The sequence below is a fragment of the Pelmatolapia mariae genome, linkage group LG5 (assembly GCF_036321145.2).
Source record: "Pelmatolapia mariae isolate MD_Pm_ZW linkage group LG5, Pm_UMD_F_2, whole genome shotgun sequence".
In the NCBI taxonomy this organism is placed as follows: Eukaryota; Metazoa; Chordata; class Actinopteri; order Cichliformes; family Cichlidae; genus Pelmatolapia; species Pelmatolapia mariae.
This window is the reverse complement of record NC_086231.1, coordinates 2922382-2944421: the sequence shown is the minus strand read 5'-3', so window position 1 is coordinate 2944421 and position 22040 is coordinate 2922382. Positions and strand designations below refer to the sequence as shown.

The 22040-nt window shown below is 39.8% G+C and overlaps 1 protein-coding gene across 1 annotated transcript in view; it reads left to right on the top strand.

Annotated features, from left to right (window-relative positions):
* Positions 1 to 10841: 10841 nt before the first annotated feature.
* LOC134626882 (butyrophilin-like protein 9) overlaps positions 10842 to 22040 on the top strand; it is a 53227-nt gene continuing 42028 nt past the window's right edge. The window contains exon 1 of the mRNA XM_063472771.1: positions 10842 to 10983. Coding sequence (XP_063328841.1) covers positions 10908 to 10983 — 76 coding nt within the window. The 5' untranslated portion in view covers positions 10842 to 10907. The remainder of the gene's footprint in view (positions 10984 to 22040) is intronic.

Below are 22040 nucleotides of genomic sequence, written 5' to 3'. Positions count from 1 at the left end.
AAATCATATGCCTAATCATTATGTGTCACTGTGATCCACAAGTATGATCACAAGTTTGTTTTTCAAACCAACAAAACAAACAAACAAACAAACAAAAACAAATTGCTTATGGCATGAACGCTTTACACACATGAGTCAGGACACAAAAGAAAAAGCTGCTGTCAGAAACAAAGCAGAAGTGTGAGGAAAAAACTGAACTCACAGGCAGCCACATATGTGAGCTTTTAATATCATTCAGCTTCTGCTCTGAAAAACAAATTTAAAAAAAAAATAAATAACTTGCTGTGTAGCTTGCTCATTAGCTTAGTAGTGTCCACATATTTAATTCAGCTTCTCAAACCTGTAGCTTCAGCTGTTGTATACAGGGTTTGGCTTATTACTTGTTAGTACAGGTTTGCTCTTCATCTCAACAAAGTCTCATCTAGGATGACAGGTTTACAAGCAGGTCAAGTGTCTCTATGCACTTGATTAGTTTAGGTATTTTCCTTATTTTCTTCATCTCATATATCATTGTACTGAGTTTGAGCAAACCTTAAGCTTGAATCAGACTACTTTTAACAATTATCCACCTCACATCATAACTGACTTCTTATTAACTTCTTATTAATATTATGTCATTATTAATATTATTATTGTTTTGTTTTTCCTTTTTTATAACAGCAATAGTATATTACAATATACTACTATACTACTAATATACAATAGTTTATTATTTTATATTTTATTATGTATCCATCGAGGGCTGGGGGTGATCTGCAGCTTCACACCTTCCCAAGCTGGAGACATCCACCTTTTCACACACTTTCCTTGGCTGAACAATGACACAGCCTTAATATACCTTATGCATCTCTCTAATTTATTTAATATGTTTTCGTGTGCATTATCTGCATTCATTCATTCTATGCATTCTGGGCATGGCTGTCTACCCAATTTTGTTCCAGTTGGTAATACCAATTTACAGGTTGTTATCCTTCCTATTATTAGTTTGAATATAGTACAGATAAGCTCTAATTTAATTTAACCTTTTATTTATTACACCTATTTCTCTTGTATTTATATGTATTCAGTTGGGTCTGTATCCAGCCCTTTTTAAACGTTGATCTCTAATCTTTTTCAGGGATTATTATGTTCTTCCTAGTCTGAACTGCTTCTTTGTTTCTTACAGTCACGTACAAAATGTCCCTCTTTTCCACACCTCCAGCATGTAGTAATAGAGTCACTTTTTGGTGTGTGTTTAGGTCTACCTCTACCTCTTGCTGTTCCACTATGCATTCCTCTGTCTTTCTTTTGGATTAGTCCTACTCTGGTTTGTTGTTTTTCTAAACATTTCTCATCAGGTGTTAATTTTGCTTGTTTATTCTCCATACTCAAAGATTTTGCTGGGCCGTCACTGGCACGCTTGACTTCAGGGTGGTGGCTGACACGCCCTTCTACTCTGCGCACGGAGCGGTGTCTCAACCTTTCCTTTTGTCGCCAGTACGTGAGCCTCAGCAAAGAAAACAATAAAAAAACAAAGAACAAAAAACAATGGAAGTAGTTCAGCAGCGTAGTGTGCTGTAAAATCAACTTACTTCCAAAACACAACACAAAACACATATACATACACACAGATAGACATTTGCGCGCTAATTTGTCACGAAGTATTTTACAGCCACTTCTAAAACCACTCTAAACACAGTTCCTTGTGGCGAACTTAAACCTTATTTGTCACGAAGTATTTGACGGCTACTTCTAAAACCAATCTAAACTTAGTTCCTTCCGGCGAACTCAACCTATTTCACGTGTTTTCCGAAGTAATTCCGGCTACTTCTAACCTATTTTACGCGTATTTCCTGAAGTAATTCCGGCTACTTCTAACCTATTTTGCGCATTTCACGAAGTAATTCCGGCTACAGCAAACCTATTTTGCGCATTCTTCTAAACCCTTCCGGTGGTTTAAAACCAACAGTGTTTTCTCACCCTCAGTCGTCTTTTGCTGGTTATCAGGTCATCTGGCTGGATCCCAACGTCGTGGACCAGGCCCGGCCTGGATGCGAATGTACGCCCAGGGCTTTCGCCTCTACCTGGAGAGGGCTGTCGACAGACTTCGGTTCTGGCTTTCCCATGACGTCAGAATGCAGCAATCAGACCTTATTGGAGTCACAGAAACGTGTCTGCTGTTTCCATCGCTAGGCTCGAAGGACCAATTTAAATGACAGGGGATTTCTTTAAATCACCCTGCCGTTCTTCAGCTGAGACGTCTGAGTCAGAAAACACAACACTGCAGTTTCTTTTACTCGCGAGGACGGTCACAGAAGCGCTTGCACAGGAGACACTCATGGACTCGCGCTTTGTCACCGTCTGCGTTCTTTATTTATACAAGATTGTTCTGTGTGTGTGTGTGTGTGTACAAAGATAACAACGTCACGTAGACATGTGCTTCACTGATAAATATAAAGAATACATTTCATGTAACTGATCAAAACATAATTTTCTTCTGACACTCTCATGTCCTTCTCTTTCCTGATGGAGATGTCAACACATCGTGTTTGAGAGCAGAGAAATAAAAACCTTTACTACAGGTTACAGCAGAGTTTGGGAGGACTTTCATTTATCAACACAAACAGGAAACGTCCTGAGTCCAGCTTCACAGAAGTAACAATGATGTCATCATTATTGAGCTTTCAGACAGATTGATTTGTTAGACTGTGACCCAGAGTGTGACCTTAAAGACTGATCAGAGCAATCTGAAGGCTTGACTGAGAACATCACTGATTTCTACATCTGCTCTCTGTGTGCTACGACTCTGTGCCCCAGAGGGAACGTACCATTACTCACACATTTGGACACCAGCACAGGTTTGATCCCAGTCCACCCAGCAGCCTCTACAAGCTGCACATGTAGAGCTCAGTGACATCAGAGTCAGGCTCAGCACCGACTCCTCTTCATCGGTCGTTACTGACACAACCACAGATCTGATGTATATCTGACTAAAGTCACATTTCAGCAGGTCTCAAACCGCTCACACAGGTTACAGATGCACACATCAGTGACATCATCACTCACCTGGGATTTCTCCTGATCGATCTTTCAAGGTGAGTTCTGAAAGGCAAAAATTAAACATGTTTTTTCACACAGCATCGTGAACTCATGATGGAGCTGATGTTTCTGCATCACCTTTGTGAACATCTCTTGGTTCAGGTAACAAACTGATGAGGTGACAGCTTCCAGCAGAGTTATTAAAGGGTTTATTTTCAGGATGCTTTCTACTCACCAACAACAAGTTTAATGCAGAACCTTTGTTCTGGCTGCAGATGTGGAAAATCACAGGTGTAGACTCCACTGTCAGCCACCGTGGTGTTTCTGATGATGATGGAGGCGTTACCAAACTGCAGCTCTTGTGGAAAATGTGAGACCCGTCCTCTGAAGTGCTTGTCTTGACCTCGACGTCCATTATTGTAATGAAGGCCTCCATCATACATGAACACCTCCTGTTTATTTGGTGCTTTTTTCCTCCAATCAAACAGCTTCTGTTCAAGGTTCTGATTGGTGCTGAGGGAGCAGGGTAAGATCACAGCACTTTCTTCTGAGACATTCACTGTGACTCCTGGACCTGAAGAATGAAGCATGTTTGATTCAGTATGTTGAAATATGCAGTTCATAGTTTGATGCAAGGGCGTAGATTTGGTTTTGGCGTTGGTGGGGACGGATGATTCAACCACCGAACCCTGCCCTGTTTCTTTTTTTTTTTTCCTTTTTGTCTTTGCTTCTTGATAAAAGAAGGAGAAATATACTTGCCTACATATGCTATTCTACATGCTTTTAAACCATTTAAAATTACAATTCATAGTTTTATATGTGAATTATATAATGTTAAATTACTATTAAACAAATGACTGACTAAGTATTTTAGACTTTAGTTTACTTCAGCTATATTCCATATAAATCAGGTATCATACAAAAATAAAAATAGCTTCAAATACAGTCATGACAATAAAAGAATATGACTTTAAGGACTTAACAACATTACTTCAGTTATAGTTCACCAACATCTCTGATACATTAGCACTAAGGGAACACTGAATGACCTGGTGGTTTTTGTCCATAAAACTACTCATCTAAGATTACCACAAAGTAAAAGACCTCTCAGCAAAATTATACAACATTTTAGGCACTATTGCCCCGATCAAATCAGTGAGCTGGGATTTTTTATTCTAAACATGAACTACTGTTACAGCAACAGACATGAACTACTGGTGTCCCACACAACAACTCAATGTCCAGTATGTGAAGGAGCCAAACACATGCCTTCTCCTCTTGTTAACTGAGAAACTGCTGGCATATTTGTTTGACATCTATACTGTCCAGTCTCTGCTGGTGAACATGGCATACAGCAGCATTGTTTAATCTCATTTGAGTCATTGTTGACCGTAGCCATGTTTTTAGTCTTCTGAGACACTGAAGCTTCTTTCAGCCTCAGTACATGCGTTTAATCCTCAGATTAAAATTATTATTATGTGCTTGATGTGCCTCACCTTTGGCCCTGGCTCTTCCCCTCTGACTGCACTAGAACATATTGCCACCTGATAAAATAACACATTGATTCGTGCCATATAAAAAGTGAGACATGTCAATTCAGATTCTTTGTCAAATATACACTAATGAATCAATTTACATCAGCAGCCTAACAGTTGTCATGATAATAAATACTAGTTAATCTATAGCACCAAATCATCAGTCAGTCACCTGTGACCTCGCCTCTTCACCTCTGTCTGAGCTACAACATGGCAGAGCTGCCTCTGTCACCTGATAAATAACAGTGAGACATTCCAAATACATGCAGTCACACATGTGCTTCAAATACAGTCATGAACCATCAAGTCATCATCCAATTCCACCTGTGATCTTGCATCACCATTACTCTCTGAGCTCTATGTTGGTTCTTCAGTCACCTGACAAATAGGACATACATGACAATAAGAATAAAATGTGTAGCTGCTTCAGTGTTTCTGTCAATTTGTGCAGATCTTGACTCGTCAGTAATGTTTGTAGGGTGAGTGCATTTTTAAAAAAATTTGTGAAAACTGCACTACAAGGTAGAATATTTGCTAAATCATGACTACCTCATGATATTTTGTCTCAAAAATTAACCCTATGATTATGTCAGTGCCATTAGGATGAAATTATTGTGTCACCAACATTTTAACGTTAGACATATAATTTTAACAGCCTCTGTAAACTAATATCCTGGCTTGCTCGAGGCTGCCGTTTTCTCTGACAGTTTCAATCAAAATTAGAAATGCTGCTCTGAGACTGAGAGAACTAATAGTGCTGCCTGCTGTGCAGTTAGTTTCCAAAACATGTTATTCATTGTTACAATTTTAGACTGATGTGGGCCAAAGCCTAGCATAGCCTGTAACCAGGGGCGGATCTAGAGAAATTTTCTTAGGGTTGTATGAGGGTGGCAAAGAAATCAAATGGGGGGGCAAAATCAAAGCCTTTTTCCCCCCAAACACATATGCAGGTGGTTACTTTTGGTTAAAATGATTCAAATACAGTAAGTATACATGTTTTTCATGTAAATGTAGTCTATAACTTAATTATTGTCTGTAGTACACACTTTAGTTACATAAAACATGTGAGTTTTGATTCTATGTACTGTATAGCCTTTATAATAAATAAATATGTAGCCCAATAACTATAAAATCCAGAAAGCTACACAACATGGGGCGGTTCATTTACAAACACAAGTCTAACTTAAGTTTCACACTGTTTTTTGTTAGAAAACAATCACATTGTTACAGCTTAAATTACACAAAATGTCAGAAATCTGCACTGTCATGAACAAAAAATTTAAACCTAATTTTTCATGATTTGTTGGATTAACCCTCTGAGGTCTGACATACAACCGGCCATATTTGACTCCTTTTGAGTTTACGTTTGTATTTCACCCTCAGATTGTTTCATTTTATTTTTTCCCCTTGCCGTGTTTGGTATCTTTTCAGCTCAACTGAATTTAGTTGTTTTTTTCACTGACATACTGCATTAGTGTTACTGATCTGAAATCACACAAAGAACTTAAAATCCTAGTAGTATTTTTTACTGTAAAAAAACAAAACAGACATGTTGAGTAAATATTTATAACTTGAAATGCAAATATAAAATGTACATTTCGTAAACATATACAACTATTTATCTAAAAATGCAGCCAATACACCTGCCGTTTTTTTTCCATTTTGTACAACCATTTAAAAATATTACTAAAACTAAAATGAGAGAACAATCAGGTTTCGCAATAAGATGCCCCACAAATGATGTGTGCCAGTAAAAAAAAAGTTTGTCCACAGGAGAACAGCACAGGGATAAACCTGCAGGCCAGACAGCAGGAGGTGTATCACTCCGCTGGTTTTCTACGTAGTGACAGTGTTTACACTGCAATGTGCCTTTGTGACATTCATTAGTGCCCTCACTGACACACAAAACAAAACGACTACACAACAGAACAACTACACAAGACAACACAACACACTAAGTATACACTCCACACTAAACGTCACAAATCTCCCACATCTAAAAATTCTCTCTCTCTCTCTCTCTCACGCGCTCGCTCTGTCTCGCTGCCGTTACCGTCACTCCCAAAACTCTCCCCTCTTCTTAAACATCCAAATCCTACATGTTGACTTTTTTTTAAATTGGTCGACATGGTACATTTTTCCACCGATAGGAAAGAGGTGGCTTTTTTTTCCTTTCTTTACTGTTTTCGCGCTGTCCTTAGAAAACGCTTAAAACACACACACACAAAAACTTAACGACAGTATTTAGAAAAAAGCGTGGCTTATATATATTATCATAACTGTGGATTTACTGGCCTGTAATTAAAATTTAAAAACTTTGAAGTCCGAAATTTCAATGTGGGCTGAAATAGAGACTCAGCATGGCTGCAGCTTGTTGCTATGTCAGCTTAAAATAGTCATGTGATTTGGAGGTGCAGCGTGTCCGTGGACCACAGAGGGTTAATAACACTCACCTTCCTTCCATTTCCAGAGTGTAACATCCAACCACCTGTGTAAAAAGCGAAATTCCCATGGTGTTGTTCAAAATGTGCTCTGGCACAATCACAAGCATTGCTTGCTACTGAAAACAAGAAAAAAGCCGGTCCTGCTATGGGCTGAACCATTTGTTAACGGTGGAGGGGGGGAGCACTATCTAATATATTCAGTTTTAGCATTTATATTCACTGTTGACTGTAACTACGCTCAAACTGTTAATGCTATCTTATTTTAATAAACAACACTGTCATATGCAAAACTGGGGTGGCACTTGGGGTGGCAAGGGATCATTTTAGGGTGGCACTTGCCACCCCATGCCACCCTTCTAGATCCGCCCCTGCCTGTAACGTTATTATGACGGACACATTTTATGAGTGAACTTGACTTTAAGTGACTTACAGGTTTCTTTGAAAAATATTTTTTTATATCCAGGTTCTTCCTTTTTGCTGCCATCCTCCTTTCCTCCTTGCAGGTCCTCGCAGCGCAGGCTTGCTGTTGCTAAAACTAAACAGAGCTCCCTGAAAGGCACAGCCAATCACATTGACCATATTTGTCACATGCGGTAGGACTCCAGTAGAGAACTAATTTAACTCTTTCTGCACCGCTGGGTGAATGAGACGATGACAGATCGTTTTTTTCTTTCTATCAGGTTTGTTTTTCTTTACTTGAAGAGATCAAATTATTGGTGGGAACAATTCAATAATCGCTGGATATGGTGGGGACATGTCCCTTCCGTCCATGCCAAATCTACGCCCTTGACTGAAGGATTCATGTAAAGATGCTGCTTTGATATGTGAAAATGGGACCCAGTTTCTATCCTTTTAATGAATGTGTTTCGTTTGGTGTATAGCCATCGACTGTAGAAAACATGGATGACGCGACCCCGCCTCCTACCATTGTGCAAAAATGAAGCCAAAATATCCCGCTTGTGGAGGCTGCCATCTTGCAAATTTGGAGCCAGAGTCTGCGCAGTAGTGACTTGAGGTGAATCGACTGTAACGCTCCCGCCCACACACCCGCTTGACGTGACCGCAAACACGCCCCTCTACACTTTTTACGTAGCCCGGCTGCTCGAGTTTTTCTGCTGGTTTACCGCGACTGACGACTCGTTTAATTAAGGTAAATACAACCATGTCACTGTTATTAAAAAAGACACACAGCTGATCATCTTATAGTTCTAAAATCACTCTGTTGTTAATTCGTTAGTTAGATTAGCCGCTAGCATACGCGCTGTGTTGGAGGCTTGTTGCTAGCTAGTTAGCGATGCTACACACCTGTTACTCTAATAGTCTGTATTATTGAAGGATTCAGCACTTCTTATGTTTTTTTTTATCCATTTTTAGACAGAGATGAGATCATCTGCACACTCTACAGAGGCCCAGAGTTACTGTTAATATCAAAAATATAACGCTGTCCTTTGAGATTTTAACATAAGACTGTGAGTGTAATGGATCTAAAACTGTTTAAATCTTCAGAGCCCTCTACAGCCTGGTAACATGGAAACTTTAAAAACAGCAGCAGAACGTTTCAGTAGTGTAGTCTAATTTGTTCTTTTCATTTAATAATAGAGTCCATATTATATCAACAGCTACATTCACCCTGGAGAGAAACTAGTGAGGCAGACCACCAGGACATCATTTAAGAAACACCAGGAAGACTGAAGCTCATCGCATTGATCAAGCAGGACTCATGATCTTCACCAGCAGTTCCCTCACAGGGAAATCTTCAGCACTCCTCCGTAGGCCCGCCCCAGGAGATGGATAAACCCAGCATTTCATGAACACTGTGATGGAGACCTTTGGTTTGTGTAATGTTATAAATACTCGGATACTCCCCAGAGGCTCCGGACTTTTATATAAAGATATTATATTCAGTCCTGTAGAAAGTTATATATTTAAAAATATATGATCCTCTCTGGTTACTCTGGTATGAATAACTCTGAATCACTTTATGGTAAATAACATACTATGTGCAAAAAACTGTGAAAGAATTCCAGATAAGTTTGTAGTTCAACATACAAGTGACGACCTTTGACCTTCATCAGGTTTTATTTAATTGTGTCAGAGAAAATCTCATATGCTCTTCATGCAGCTGAGTACATCAAGTGTTTAAAACAGAAGCTGTGCAGGTCTGAGATCAACAGCTTTGTGAAACACCAAACTGAGGTCCTGTTAATGCTGATATATAGTGACACAGTTACATGAGTGATTAATCCTTTTGTTTTTTTGTCTTTAACTTTATCAATAAAGCTGCAGCTTTCACTACAGCACGTGTGGTACTTTAACCTTTGTACTGTTTTCATCAGTTCATTTTGCAGTTAACATGTTGGATGATCTGTCTGCTGTCACTGGGTGGTGCTGAGGTCTGAATCTGAGGGCAGCTCCTGTAATCACAAAGCGAACAGAACCATCAAACTCAAATATAAATTTTATCCCTCAATATTGAAATAAAGCTGATTCTTCTGTCCTCACACACTCAGGATCTGAAGTTCTTCTCTTACATTTTTTTCAGTATTACAGTAATCTACAGTACTTTAATCCATAGTTCCTGATTAATGAGGAGTTACTGAAGTACAACCTTTTAAAAAAGATGTTACTGTCTTTACAGATGTGGCAAGAGACTGAAAACATGCTGTTGTTTGCACATATTTAATATTCAGCGCTGCACAGGAGCTGAAGCAGAGTGCAGCCTGTTGCTTTTACAGTGTAATACTTGTAATAAAAGTACAGTAACAGTAATTAGTGACTGAGTAGCCCGGGGCGTTTCTCTTGATTTCTTTAGTAAATTCATTCACCTGCACAGATTAGCTAAACGAACCCTGACAGCCGAGTGCTCATTTTAGCTAGCTAGGTCTCAGGACCTAGCTAAGGACGGTAGTTACGGATTAGCTTACAAACACGTTTAACTTACCGAAAAAGTGCAGCGGGGCCTCGGGTCCTTCTGTCGGGTAGTCCAGTTTACTGAAGAACACCTCAGGCTGTCAGGTTAAAACACTCGGTCGTGTTTTCGTAGCGTAAACGCTGGGCGTCCTCAGTCAAAGCTGTTATGATGACGTTTCACCCCAATTTAACATCACCGCGGTAGGAATTAGAATCAAACTTATGGGAAAGGAGACCCCATGGACATCAATCAGCATGATGAGAACTATATATAACAAAAGAAAGAATCTTTGGAAAAACTTTATCTGAGGAGAATTAGTTTATTTTAGTCTGACCCCAGTCCCATCCGCTAACATGGAGGAGGCGGGGTTTATGACCTATACTGCAGCCAGACACCAGGGGGCGATAGAGACGTTTTGGCTTCATTTTTGGGGAGCTGTGGCGTCGTCCATGTTTTCTACAGTCAATGTGTATAGCCGCATGTATGTTAAAGTGTTCACAGAAAGGAAATTGTTAAATGTCATAAGAATGGCCTTCACATATTTATATTGTTTTTTTTTGTTTTGTTTTTCTGTTAGTCTTCTCCTATTTCGTTTGTTTTCTTACTCAACATTTCAAGATGTTGTTGCACCAATGTTGTCTCCCAAAGAGATTGTAAATGTGTGCAAAAATTTAATAATTAAAAAAAAAAAAGATTCCGGGGTGGGAGGGTCCTTTCTCTTTATCTCAACCTAACCTTTTTACAATAAGATGCCATCTTTGCTCATTAATCTTTCTCCTGTCAGCGTTTCTGTGTAACTGTCGCTGTTAAACAATTTCAATCTAACAGGCGCTGATGTTGCGACATATCACACCGGAAGTGCAATTATGGTTTACTACTTTAAGAGAATAGAAACTCAAAGTGTTTTGGAGAGCGTCAGTGCGCTGGGAGGAGTGGCTCCGAGCTCCTTTTTATTAAAGAGATGCTGTAACGTTTGATCCTCAGAGGATTTCTGCAGACATGGAGCTTCTACCACTTCTGTTTCTGAGCTTCTGTTTCCTGACTTTGTCCGGACTGACGTTTGGTGCTGAATCCGGTAAGAAACTCACTGATTTAGACTGATCATGTGTGCAGGCGCAGTCACGTTTCACAGCAGCGGATGGAGCTTTAACGCTGCTCAGGGTGGCTGACTGCGGCATCTACACCTGTGACATCAGCTTTTTACGCAGCCGCATTTTAATGTAAAACAATGAGAGGGCAGATTAACGTGCAGCATCTTCAACAATGAACCGAAACTATTCTCTTTAGTGTTTATGATCCATTATCAGACATTCTCATTATTCCATCCTGACGTGTTTTAACCTGTAAACACATTACTGCTTTCATTCTGCTGACACGGTGTGACGTTTGTTTGTGACTGAATGCGATTTTTTAATGCATCTAAAGTTTTATGTTATCTTAACCTCCTAAGACCCGAACTCTTCCACGACATGCATTTTTAATTTCTCTTTGATATTTGGGCTGATTGGGACCTGATGAATGTAAAAACAAAGAATTGCCAGATTTTTTTTTTTTTACCTAATTTTTGTTTCTAAGAAAAATGAGAGCCACATATTCGTTTAAAATTTCGATAGGACAGTAGCAGTATAATGTCCTCATAAGTGGATATCAGGCCCCTGTAGAGCAAAATTGAGTATTTTGGTCTAAATAACCCAAACCCTAGGAGGTTAAAGTGGGTCGACAACAATAAAATCACTCATAGAATAGAGAATAATTAACCACACACACTCTCTCTCTCTCTCTCTCTCTCTCTCACTCTCTCTCTCTCTCACTCTGTCTCTCTTCCTGTTTCTGAGTTGTAGCTCTTTGGTCTCTGGTACTCTTTTTTCCTCACACTGCTTGTTCCTGTCACTGTCTTCTATCACACCTGCAGTCTTCTGCTCCTTGTTACCCACCACAGTATCTGGTTGGTTGTTCAGCAGCTGCTTGTCCATGTGGAACTGAAGTCCCTCAGAACCACAGCCCTGTTGTTTTCAAACACCATTGGTGGTGTCTCCCATTGGGACGTTTGGACTTCTAGTTCAATGCAGCACAGATGTTCTTGTACACTTTCCAGCTTTTTGGTTGTGGTGCTCACTGTACGCTATCCCAGATGTAAGCTGGGACAGCATAAAAAGTCTTGTGTTGAAAAGTCTCCGGGACATTTTTGCACAGTCTGCAGCATGGATCGTATTGGCTGTGGTAGACTCCTGCCTCTGTGGATCTGGTGCTAGTATGATCAGAGCCTCTGTGCTGTCCTTTGCGTAGATCGATGTTCACATCTCTGAGCATCTCCTCTGATATTGTAAGCCTGGGGACTTGTGCCCTCAGTTAGGTGGTTACCTTGAGTTTGAGCACAATCTCCATCTTCAGCTCAGTAGATGCATCTGTGATTGGAGCTGGCCGGGCATCATCTAGTTCAGATCCACTCTCTCTTCTATCAGGGTCAGCTCATTATCTCCATGCTGCTCACTATTGATCCCACTCAGAGCTGGACTGGGACAAAAAACTGTCCTTGGCAATTTTGGCCCAGGTGACCCACCGTGATCAGTCACCCAAGTTAAATATGTGCACATAAAGCAATGACAACACTGAGTAGTGCATGCAAAAAAACAATTTTCTGTTTAAAAGATGCGTTACTTAGCAGGACTTGGATAAGTAAAATAGGTCTTCTGTGTCTGTCTCCTTTACTTCTACCACAACAATCTGGCCCAACTAGAGACAGGAGTGATAGCAGTTAATGTTGTTAGCTGTGCTAACCACAGCAGCTACGTGGAACCTCCAGGGTTTGTTAAAAGTGTTGTACTGCTGGTGATGGTGCAGCAGCCCTGACAATTAACGTCTCTGTTAACTTGACACATTTGGCTGCATCTGTTTCTATTTTTTTTCTGTTTCTCTCTGTTTTTCAGCTCCACTTTTTTTTTTCTTCGTCCATCTTTATCAAATACTTCTTCCACACTAAACTCTGTTCTGCAAGGTGCACCAGTGCACAGTGATGGTGGTGGAGGGGTATTAAGAAATTTGACTGGCAAACCAGTGTCAGTAATGAAAATGAGCGAATGGGCTGCTGTCAGTGTTTGTACCCTTCAAGCTGGCCTGTAGCCTGAATAATTATATCGACAAGGAAAAGAAAATTGACCCATTGGGCCAGATTACCAGTCCAGCCCTGATCCCACTGAGCTGTGGGCTCCGGATCTCCAGTCTCGATAGCAGCTGTGTTCTGCTGATGTTGCGCCGAGTTACTAGATGCTGTCAGTGTAGATGTTGGCTTTTACTCATCCACAGGTCTCTCATGCATAACATATGATTTCATTTAGGTTTTTTAACTCTTTCAGGGTCTGTTTGTGTTTTAGCCCCAGTTTTCAGAGCGAGTGATTCAGTGAGTGAATAGCCCTGTAGGATTAATATGACTACAAAGATGAACAGTAGGCTCCATTTCCATTTCCTGACGTTTTCTACAGTCAGAGTTAAAACACTGTGTGGCCCATTAACATGAGGCTGTTACTGACTGTGATGTGCAGGTTCAAACTGGCAGGAAGATTTTTGAGAGCTCAGCTGGTGAAAAGGACACAGACGGGATGTGTTTCAAAGGGAAAGGGTTATGTTCACTTTTATCTCTTTGTGATGGCATGCCACACATGGTAAGCTCCACACCTCACCACCAGTCCCAGATAGCAAGACGACATTGAATCTATGTTGATTTTTCATCCGAACCGTCGTATATGGTCGGGGTTGAAATGCCAATGTTGTAACAACATTGAAATACTGTGGTAAACCGACGGTCTTACTATAGGGACGTTGTAACGATGTTGATTCACCGTTGTTTTTTTGTCATTGATATGTGATCTATTTATAGTCGACCAGGTGACAACAACAACGTCGAGAAAACGTCTATTTATAGTTGACGATCATTCGGCTCCGGTCACCATCAAAAACCATCGATTTGTAGTTGAGCATTAAATTGCATTGCAACTGATCGGGTATAAAGTAGATTTATTGTTCATTTGTTATCAATGACTTGGTCTAGTTCACCAGCTTTAAAAAATCGTGTCTACGTGCAATTTATGTATAGTTGACCGGGAAATTAAAGCAGCGATCACTTGGACTATTCCGCAGCACCCCTCTCAGTGGTACATCCCTCCAGGTATTCATTTCTTCTACAGTAGAGCGGGACATTTGATTTACTCTCAGCGGAATTGACCGGAGAAGGCATCAGTTCATGCACTGCAATGGCCTGCACCACGATTAGTATAAGGTAAGAATGAATGATTTTTTTCTACTCGTTATTTCCATGTTTGCATTTGAATAACAGTAAAAAACTCGTTAATGTACATGCACATTAACGAGTTTTTTACTGTCATTTACGTTGCTCCCACAAAATGTGGGAGCCTGAAATTGTGTCTACTTCTTACAATCCGGCAACAAATAAATTGCACTGCGAACAAAGTATATCAACAAAGAAAACATTTTCGTTTCATACTTTCTTCGTTATATTCCCTTACAAAGCTAGCTTTAACGCTTCGAGGGTTCCTTTGTTCTTGCCATCGCCTCGGCGCTTGACCCAGACTTTCGCTCTGTAGTTGCTTAGTACTACAAAAAAATGTAAATCTGTGATATATGGTTGATAAACGTAATGTTGACTGTATAAATGTGTTCAAGGACTTTGTTACTTTTAATGATTGGAGAGCACCCGCTTCAATTCGCACTCAATTCAAACTTTACGTTGCACGCTCACCTACCAATTACGTTTGCACCTTTTGTCCACACGTAAACTGCGTTTTTGGTCACTGAAACGGAGATTTCTAAAAACGCGTGCCAGGGTGGATATTTTCGAAAACTCCTTTTTTGCATTTACGTGTGGACGAGAAAAACGGAGAAAACGCAGCGTCAAAGGTGTGCGCCTTTTTTTTACGTCACACTGTGCGCCACGTTATTGTCTCTGTGCCATGAATTTCTACAATGGCAGACTTAGACAAAATACTGTTAATTTTAGTATCTTCAGTGTTTAAATGCTTACATATACACACGCAGTTACTGTCCCTTCACACATAGGACTTGGTTTATCTTCTATGAGCCGTCTTTGTATCTAGTTTTCCCTCTTTATTGACATCGCTCCCTAATTTTTCCTCTTTTTTTTCAGATCTGATTTGGTAACTACCATCCAACCCTAACCCTGTCTAGTGTTTTTGTACATATCTGTGTGTGACACATGGAAACTTTTTGGACAAGTCTGTATTCTTAAATACTTTAAAAAATTTTTTTATCTTTTTCTAAACAGCCCTCACCACTCCGCAGTCTTCCCCCCAGCCCCTGACAGCAGGCATCATAATGCCCCGCCCAGCTTCCGGCACCTTTCGCCACTCCGGCAGAACACACAAAACGACACAGCTTTGCGATCTCCCCAGCATGCAGAGTCTGATGTCGAGGCCTTCCCTATAGATGGTATGCTTTTAAAATTGTTTTAAAGCTGCATCACAATGTCATTGTACTCTTATCTTCAAAACACCAGTTTATACTCCTGAATGTCATCTTGTTGTGATTTGTTTTTCTGTAGATTCCAGAGACTCTGTGAGGCCACTATTACAAGGCAACTTTGAAAATCTTGGAATTTCAGATTTTTCATGGTATAAATGGTAAATAGCCTATATTTGTACAGCGCTTTAACTAGTCCCTAAGGACCCCAAAGCGCTTTACACATTCAGTCATCCACCCATTCACACACACATTCACGCACTGGTGATGGCAAGCTACATATACAAATATCATATATATGTGACAGGCAAAAACTAGTAAACACTTTTAGCAGTTAAAACAACTTATACTTGAATGCAGAATGTTACACCATCACTTATGGATATATTAGTTTTTCGCCTCACAGTGCTTAAGCCATTAATCTTTCTAGAATTGTTCTTTGAAACAGATGCAACCGCACAAAAGATGTTAACTATGCTGTCAGACCTGACGAGACACATTTTAAGAGATGGAATTAGCGTGTCTCATGTCTTAAATGTTTATGCAAGTGCTTGTGTGTATGCCGTTGTTATGCATTTAAATCACATCTGACAGCTATTACACTTTATAGTTACAAAGTGTACATAAGCTGTATATACTTCTATATACTTTATATACTTCAATGTTTCCTTGCTATCTGGGAACACTGCTAGTTAATATGTGTGCACGCCATATAAACATTGGAAGGTGTATGGAAAAATAAATACATTTAATAAAAAAACAATACTGAACAATAAGTAAAATATTTTAAAGTAGTGACTGTAAATTAAACTAAAGTGAATCAACCCCAGATAGCAAGGAAACATTGAAACAACGTTGAGTCAATATCAGGCGATGTCATTGAATCAACGTTGAAGTGTGACGTTGACCTAATGTCACTCTTGCACCCTTTTTTAACGTTGAAACAACGTCAGGTTTTGATGTTGAGTCAATGTTGAAACCTGACATTGATTCGACGTTGTATTTTCTAATACTGTTGACATTGAAACAATGTCAGATTCTGATATTGAAACACTGTTGAGCTATGGTGTTGATTTTCCACCTCTTTCGCAGTTGCTTTTTATTAAAACAACAGTTAAATCATGACTGGAAATATATCTTTCTTTATAGGTATTTTAACCAATACTAAACTACTGCATGTTTCCATCAATACTTAAACCACCTAAACACATAATTGTACTTATTCCTCAAACTGGACACCCTTTATTAAAATCAAATGTTTCACAATGTATCATGTCAATATTAATATCCTAAAATAAGAAAGCATTGCATGTGATGTAACAGAGAAAAAAAACTAAACAAAAAAAGGTCAATAGACATGTTTCGTTTGCTAAATACTTTATTAAAAGACAGTATCCTATTTAAATTTATATGTTTCACATAAGTTTTTAGTTTTTACTCCGGGATGGGGACGGATGATGTGCGTCCTGCGCCACCCAAACGATCTGGGGCGTATCGGAGCCGTTTCTGCACTGCTTGTGCAAAGACAAACTCGGACATAGAGTTTGCCCCTAACTGCTGCGTCAGGCCATCTAGGACAAAAATACACACACACACACACACACACACACACACACACACACACACACACACACACACACACAAACAAAAAAAGGTGAATTAGAGCACCTGAATAACCTCTTGTTAACTGTCTGCAGCAGGGAGAAAGTATGTAAACTCCCAGGCTGATAAACATGAAAGTCACCAGGCGTCAATCTGCAAACTGCCGCATTTGATTCCCAAAGAGCTATGAGCGAAAAAAGTGATAAGTCTTAGCATGGTGTGTCGTGTATCCTTTAAAACAAAATAAACATGGGGTCGTCGGGCTGTACAAACTACAACCCAAGGACTAAACAAGCCAAAGACCAAAGCCATCTCCAGATTAAACGGACATGAAAGTCTTGTTATTAAGAAAGACAAAGTAATATAGCAAAAACCGGACATAGGAAATGTGAAACACACCCAGCACATCAATTGATCCCTTTATTGTTCACTTTTTGCTCATAAAACTACAATAAACTGTAAAACTTACCAAATATGCATCTGCACAGCGCTGTCTCTTTAAATGCCCTTTTTTGCTTTGTCTAGTCCTTGTTTTTTTTCCCCTGTCCAGTTGAGTACAGAGGCCAGCTCGTTTGTAATGGCATAAACCATTACACGGCGGACTCGCACCTCCAGTGTGGTCCCTCCAATCAACGCAAAGCGTCTCACCTATGGAGACATTTTAAGAGATGGAATTAGCGTGTCTCATGTCTTAAATGTGTATGCAAGTGCTTGTGTGTATGCCGTTGTTATGCATTTAAATCACATCTGACAGCTATTACACTTTATAGTTACAAAGTGTACATAAGCTTTATATACTTACCATTGCCTTATTTGCCTCTTGTGATTGAAGAGCTTCATCTGCATTGTTTAGCTCCTCAATGTTGTGCAACGGCAAATCCAGCGGCAGTACCCCAGCATCTACCGATTCATTGCAGCCGGTATTGCGGATGGCTCTGACCTCCTCACGGAGTTCGTTAACAGTGGTGGTCCTAGCCTGTCTGGCGCCCCGGGCGAACACGCCCTCTGGGAACAGGACAAATCAACAATTGACACTGACTAATTAATATTATATTATTGTATATATTGTTTGGAGTTTAGTCTGTTACTGTTACTATTTTTACCATTTCTTCTTGGAGGAACTGTAACCCACATAATTTCCTTAGGGATTAAGAAAGTATTCTGATTCTTAATGTTTTAGGATACATGACCTGCCATTATCCAATGACACATCTGCTTACCTGTATCTTTTGCTCGTTTCTCCTTGTAGGAGCCATAATTAAATGTATTGAATTGTATTATATTGAAACATGCAGATGAAACCAGGAGATGTCCTTACTGAATCATCAGAGCTGAACAGGTGAAGGAGAAACAGGTTTACCTTTTAGGTGACATGAATGAGTTGAAGGGAAGTTATGAGCTGTTTCTGAGAGACAAATAACACCAGGATCCTTTTCTAAGTAGCTGACAGCTGGTAACTGTGCAGTGGCGGGTCTAGCAAAGTGTTGCCAGGGGTCCATGTAGGGCATTAACGGGGAAAGGAGGACACAAGGAAATACTTTTCTTTATTATTCTCATTTAAAATGTCTCGCTTTAAAAAAAATAATTATCGGAGTCTTACAACAAACAATTGATAGATTGATACATATATACCATCAGAACAGTGTACATCACTGTCACAACAGTGTTTGTTTTCATTCAAAGGCTTTATGATTTTTCCTATAATGGTGGGCCGGTCTCTAATCAAATTCCCTGGGACGATTTTTTTTTGTCCCAGTCCAGCTCTGTATGCAGCTCATCTGCAGTCTGGTGTTACCTACATCTTCCTATTCAGAAGGCAGAATTTCCAAGTTCTGAGTACAATCAAAAGCACCACGACTGCAGTTTTTGTGTTGGATGTAAAAAGCAGAATCATGCGGCGGTCAACGACGGTCCAGGCGTGGGATTTCTCTCGTGGAAATGTGCACATTATTTTTTCCTTTCTATTGGTAGGTGGCACAGTGCACTTGTGGCAAGTAAGCAAGCTAGAAGACTGGCAATCTTGCTGGGTATCCAGTTACGGAAGCAACACATTAACAAGAGAATTCTGAGTAAAACCAAAGTTACTTTCCCTAGTAACTAGTTACTCTGAAAGTAACGAGTAACTTGAAGTAACTGAGTTACTTTTGATAGAAGTAACTAGTCATGTAACTAAGTTACTAATTTAAAGTAACTTACCCAACACTGTTAACTAGTGATAGGTCCAGCAACACTGACGCACCGGCGCATGTATCAAGCTCACAGAGTGAAACCTGTATCGGTGCGTGTGTCGCTTTAGGAAAAAGTCACGTGATCGATACAGCTGTTGTATCGCTCATTGCCAACGCTCCAAACTGTGTTTAAAAGGTACCGCATCTGCATCTGCCAACGGAATGAGTCGCCACCAAAAAATACAAAATTACTCTTGCAAAGATAAAAAAATAAATACATATCTCTCCATAACAAAATGGAGCCCAAAAGAAAAAGAAAAGTTTCTGCTGTGTGGGATCATTTCGATCTTTTAACTGCAAATAAGGTAACAGTTTGTCTTTGTTTCAGTGTAATCTATCAGAATAGGAAAAACAGCAATGTGACCTGCAGTGTAAATGATTTATTTCATTTCATGCAGGTTAAATGTCGCATCTGTTCTGCGGAGCTTTCTTACACAAACAAAAGCACCTCCTCAATGTTTAGGCATTACAGAGCCAAACATGAAAATGAGGAGACAAACACACCGAGAATGAACACAGGTAGGCCTATATAGACATTCAGCCCCATTATCATCATTTTTTTTATTAATATATGTTTTATTATTTTGAAATCAGGCATCTAGGAAGACTGTTTTTGACCAGGCAGTCCTGAATTTTTTTTATAAAGGATTGACAACCCCTTAGTATTGTGGAGAGTGTCGGAGAGAAACATTCCAAGATCAGAGGATCCTTTAACGTACTGGGGGAATAGGAAGACATCTTATCCGAACCTTTTCCACCTGGGTTTACAGTTTTTGTGTACCCCAGCTTCATCTGTGCCCTATGAGCGTGTGTTTTCCAAAGCTGAGGAAATGGTGTCAAAAAACGCAATGGACTGAATACAAAAACATTGGATAAACTTATTTTTCTGAATAGAAATTTATAATAAACTCTGAGTCAAATACATTTAAATGGGTAATGTTACATCCACAATACCTTCATTTTAATTTTCACTTAATGTCATTCACAATATATTTTAAAGATGTCTACAGTTTTCGCAATGTAAAAAATATAAAATGATTCCATGGAAAGTACAATACTACGGAGCCCCGCAGGGGACATGGGAGAAAAAAAAATTACGATGAACAAACTCGGGATCTCGCAAAACTTTTGCGAGATCCGTACAATACCTTACAGTGTATACAAGTATGACTAGGTCATTGAATCAGTGTCTGTTGTGAGTCTCAAGTAAGTTGCCTGCAATGATATTTAGGGTCCAGCAGGTGACAGTATGGAGCAAAACAGCAACACTGTGTCGACTCAGTATCGATACAGTTTGGGGAATGTGCTGAAACGCTTCACGAGGCCTCATCTACCCATCACTAATATTAACACTGCAAGGTCAAAGTTCTGTTTTGTTATATTAATACATCTTTCTTTGTTAGAGTTACCTGGGGTTTGGCTTCTTCTCCTGTCTGGCAAAAGGTGTGGCAAAGGGCTGGGAGAGCTGAAGTGTCACTGAAAGCCTAATTGGATAGAACCACATGCTTCATTGCCTGGGGGGTGTTTCATGTTTGTTTAATTGTTTTGTATTAGTTGGTTATATGGCAGCCATTTTGTTTCCCCCCGTGTGTGTCATTTGGTTTAGCTAAACCAGTATTTAAGTTCCCCCTGTGTCATTTCAGGAGGTCAGTTTATCTTATGTTTGTTTGAGGTTTTGTTAATTATTATCTTGAGTTTAGTCTATTGAGTTGACCTCTTTTATTGGTCTGCCTGTTTAAGTTTTGGCTTTGTTAAATATCTTTTCATATTTTTGGGTCAATAAAGCCCCTTTTTTGAATTAAACACCTGTGTCCTTTATGCTTTACTGCTTGGTCCCTGACAATTGGTGGCAGCAGTGGGATCATCCAGTATTGGACACAGGTCTTTTTCTTTTTTTTTTCTTTCTTCTGTTTTTCCCCATGAGGAAGAAGAATGCATCGTGGTGGCAAGAATGAAAAGAAAAAAGGATCTGCTCAGCAAACCTGTGGGGAAGAGGAGGAAAATGGAGCCTCAGGAGTCACTGAAGTTGTGGAGAGAGTGGAAAAGGAGCCTACTTTGTCTGATCTAGTCAATATGCTACATGCTTACATGGGACAACAGGACGCCCGGGATGCAAAACAGAGTGAGTTTTGCATCCCCCTTTAGGGCGATTTAAAGCCCTTCAAAGAAGGGCGATTTAAAGCCCTTCAACATCAGTTTAGACTTCTGCAGTCAGAAATCCAAGTCAGAACATCACCATCAGATTCTGCAGAAGCTCGCTCTGATTCATTAGAGTCTGATAATCATCCTTCTTCCTCTGCTCAGCAGGCCCAGGCTGAACCAGTTTTGACTAATTCCAATCCAGCCATTTCACCAGCATTTCAGTTTCCCCTACAAATAGAGGGCAGATTGGAAAGATTAACTGAATCTGATGATATTGAACATTTTCTGATCACATTTGAACGTATGGCTACAGCTTATCGATGGCAGAAATCAGATTGGGTTTTTCGTTTGATACCCTTACTTACTGGTAAAGCTAGTAGAGCCTATGTTAACATGGACATTGATGATTCATTAGACTATGATAAAGTGAAATCAGCTATTCTGTCAAAATATGACATTAACCCTGAAACATATAGGCCAAGATTCAGATCCCTGGACGTTCAACCAGATGAAAGCCCTCGTGAGCTATATGCGAGACTGAAGGAGCTTTATGGGAAATGGATCCAGCCAAAGGGTAAAACCATTCATGACATTGGCGAAACCATAATCTTGGAGCAGTTTCTCAGAATGTTATCTCCTGAGCTTCAGGTTTGGATCACAGAACACAACC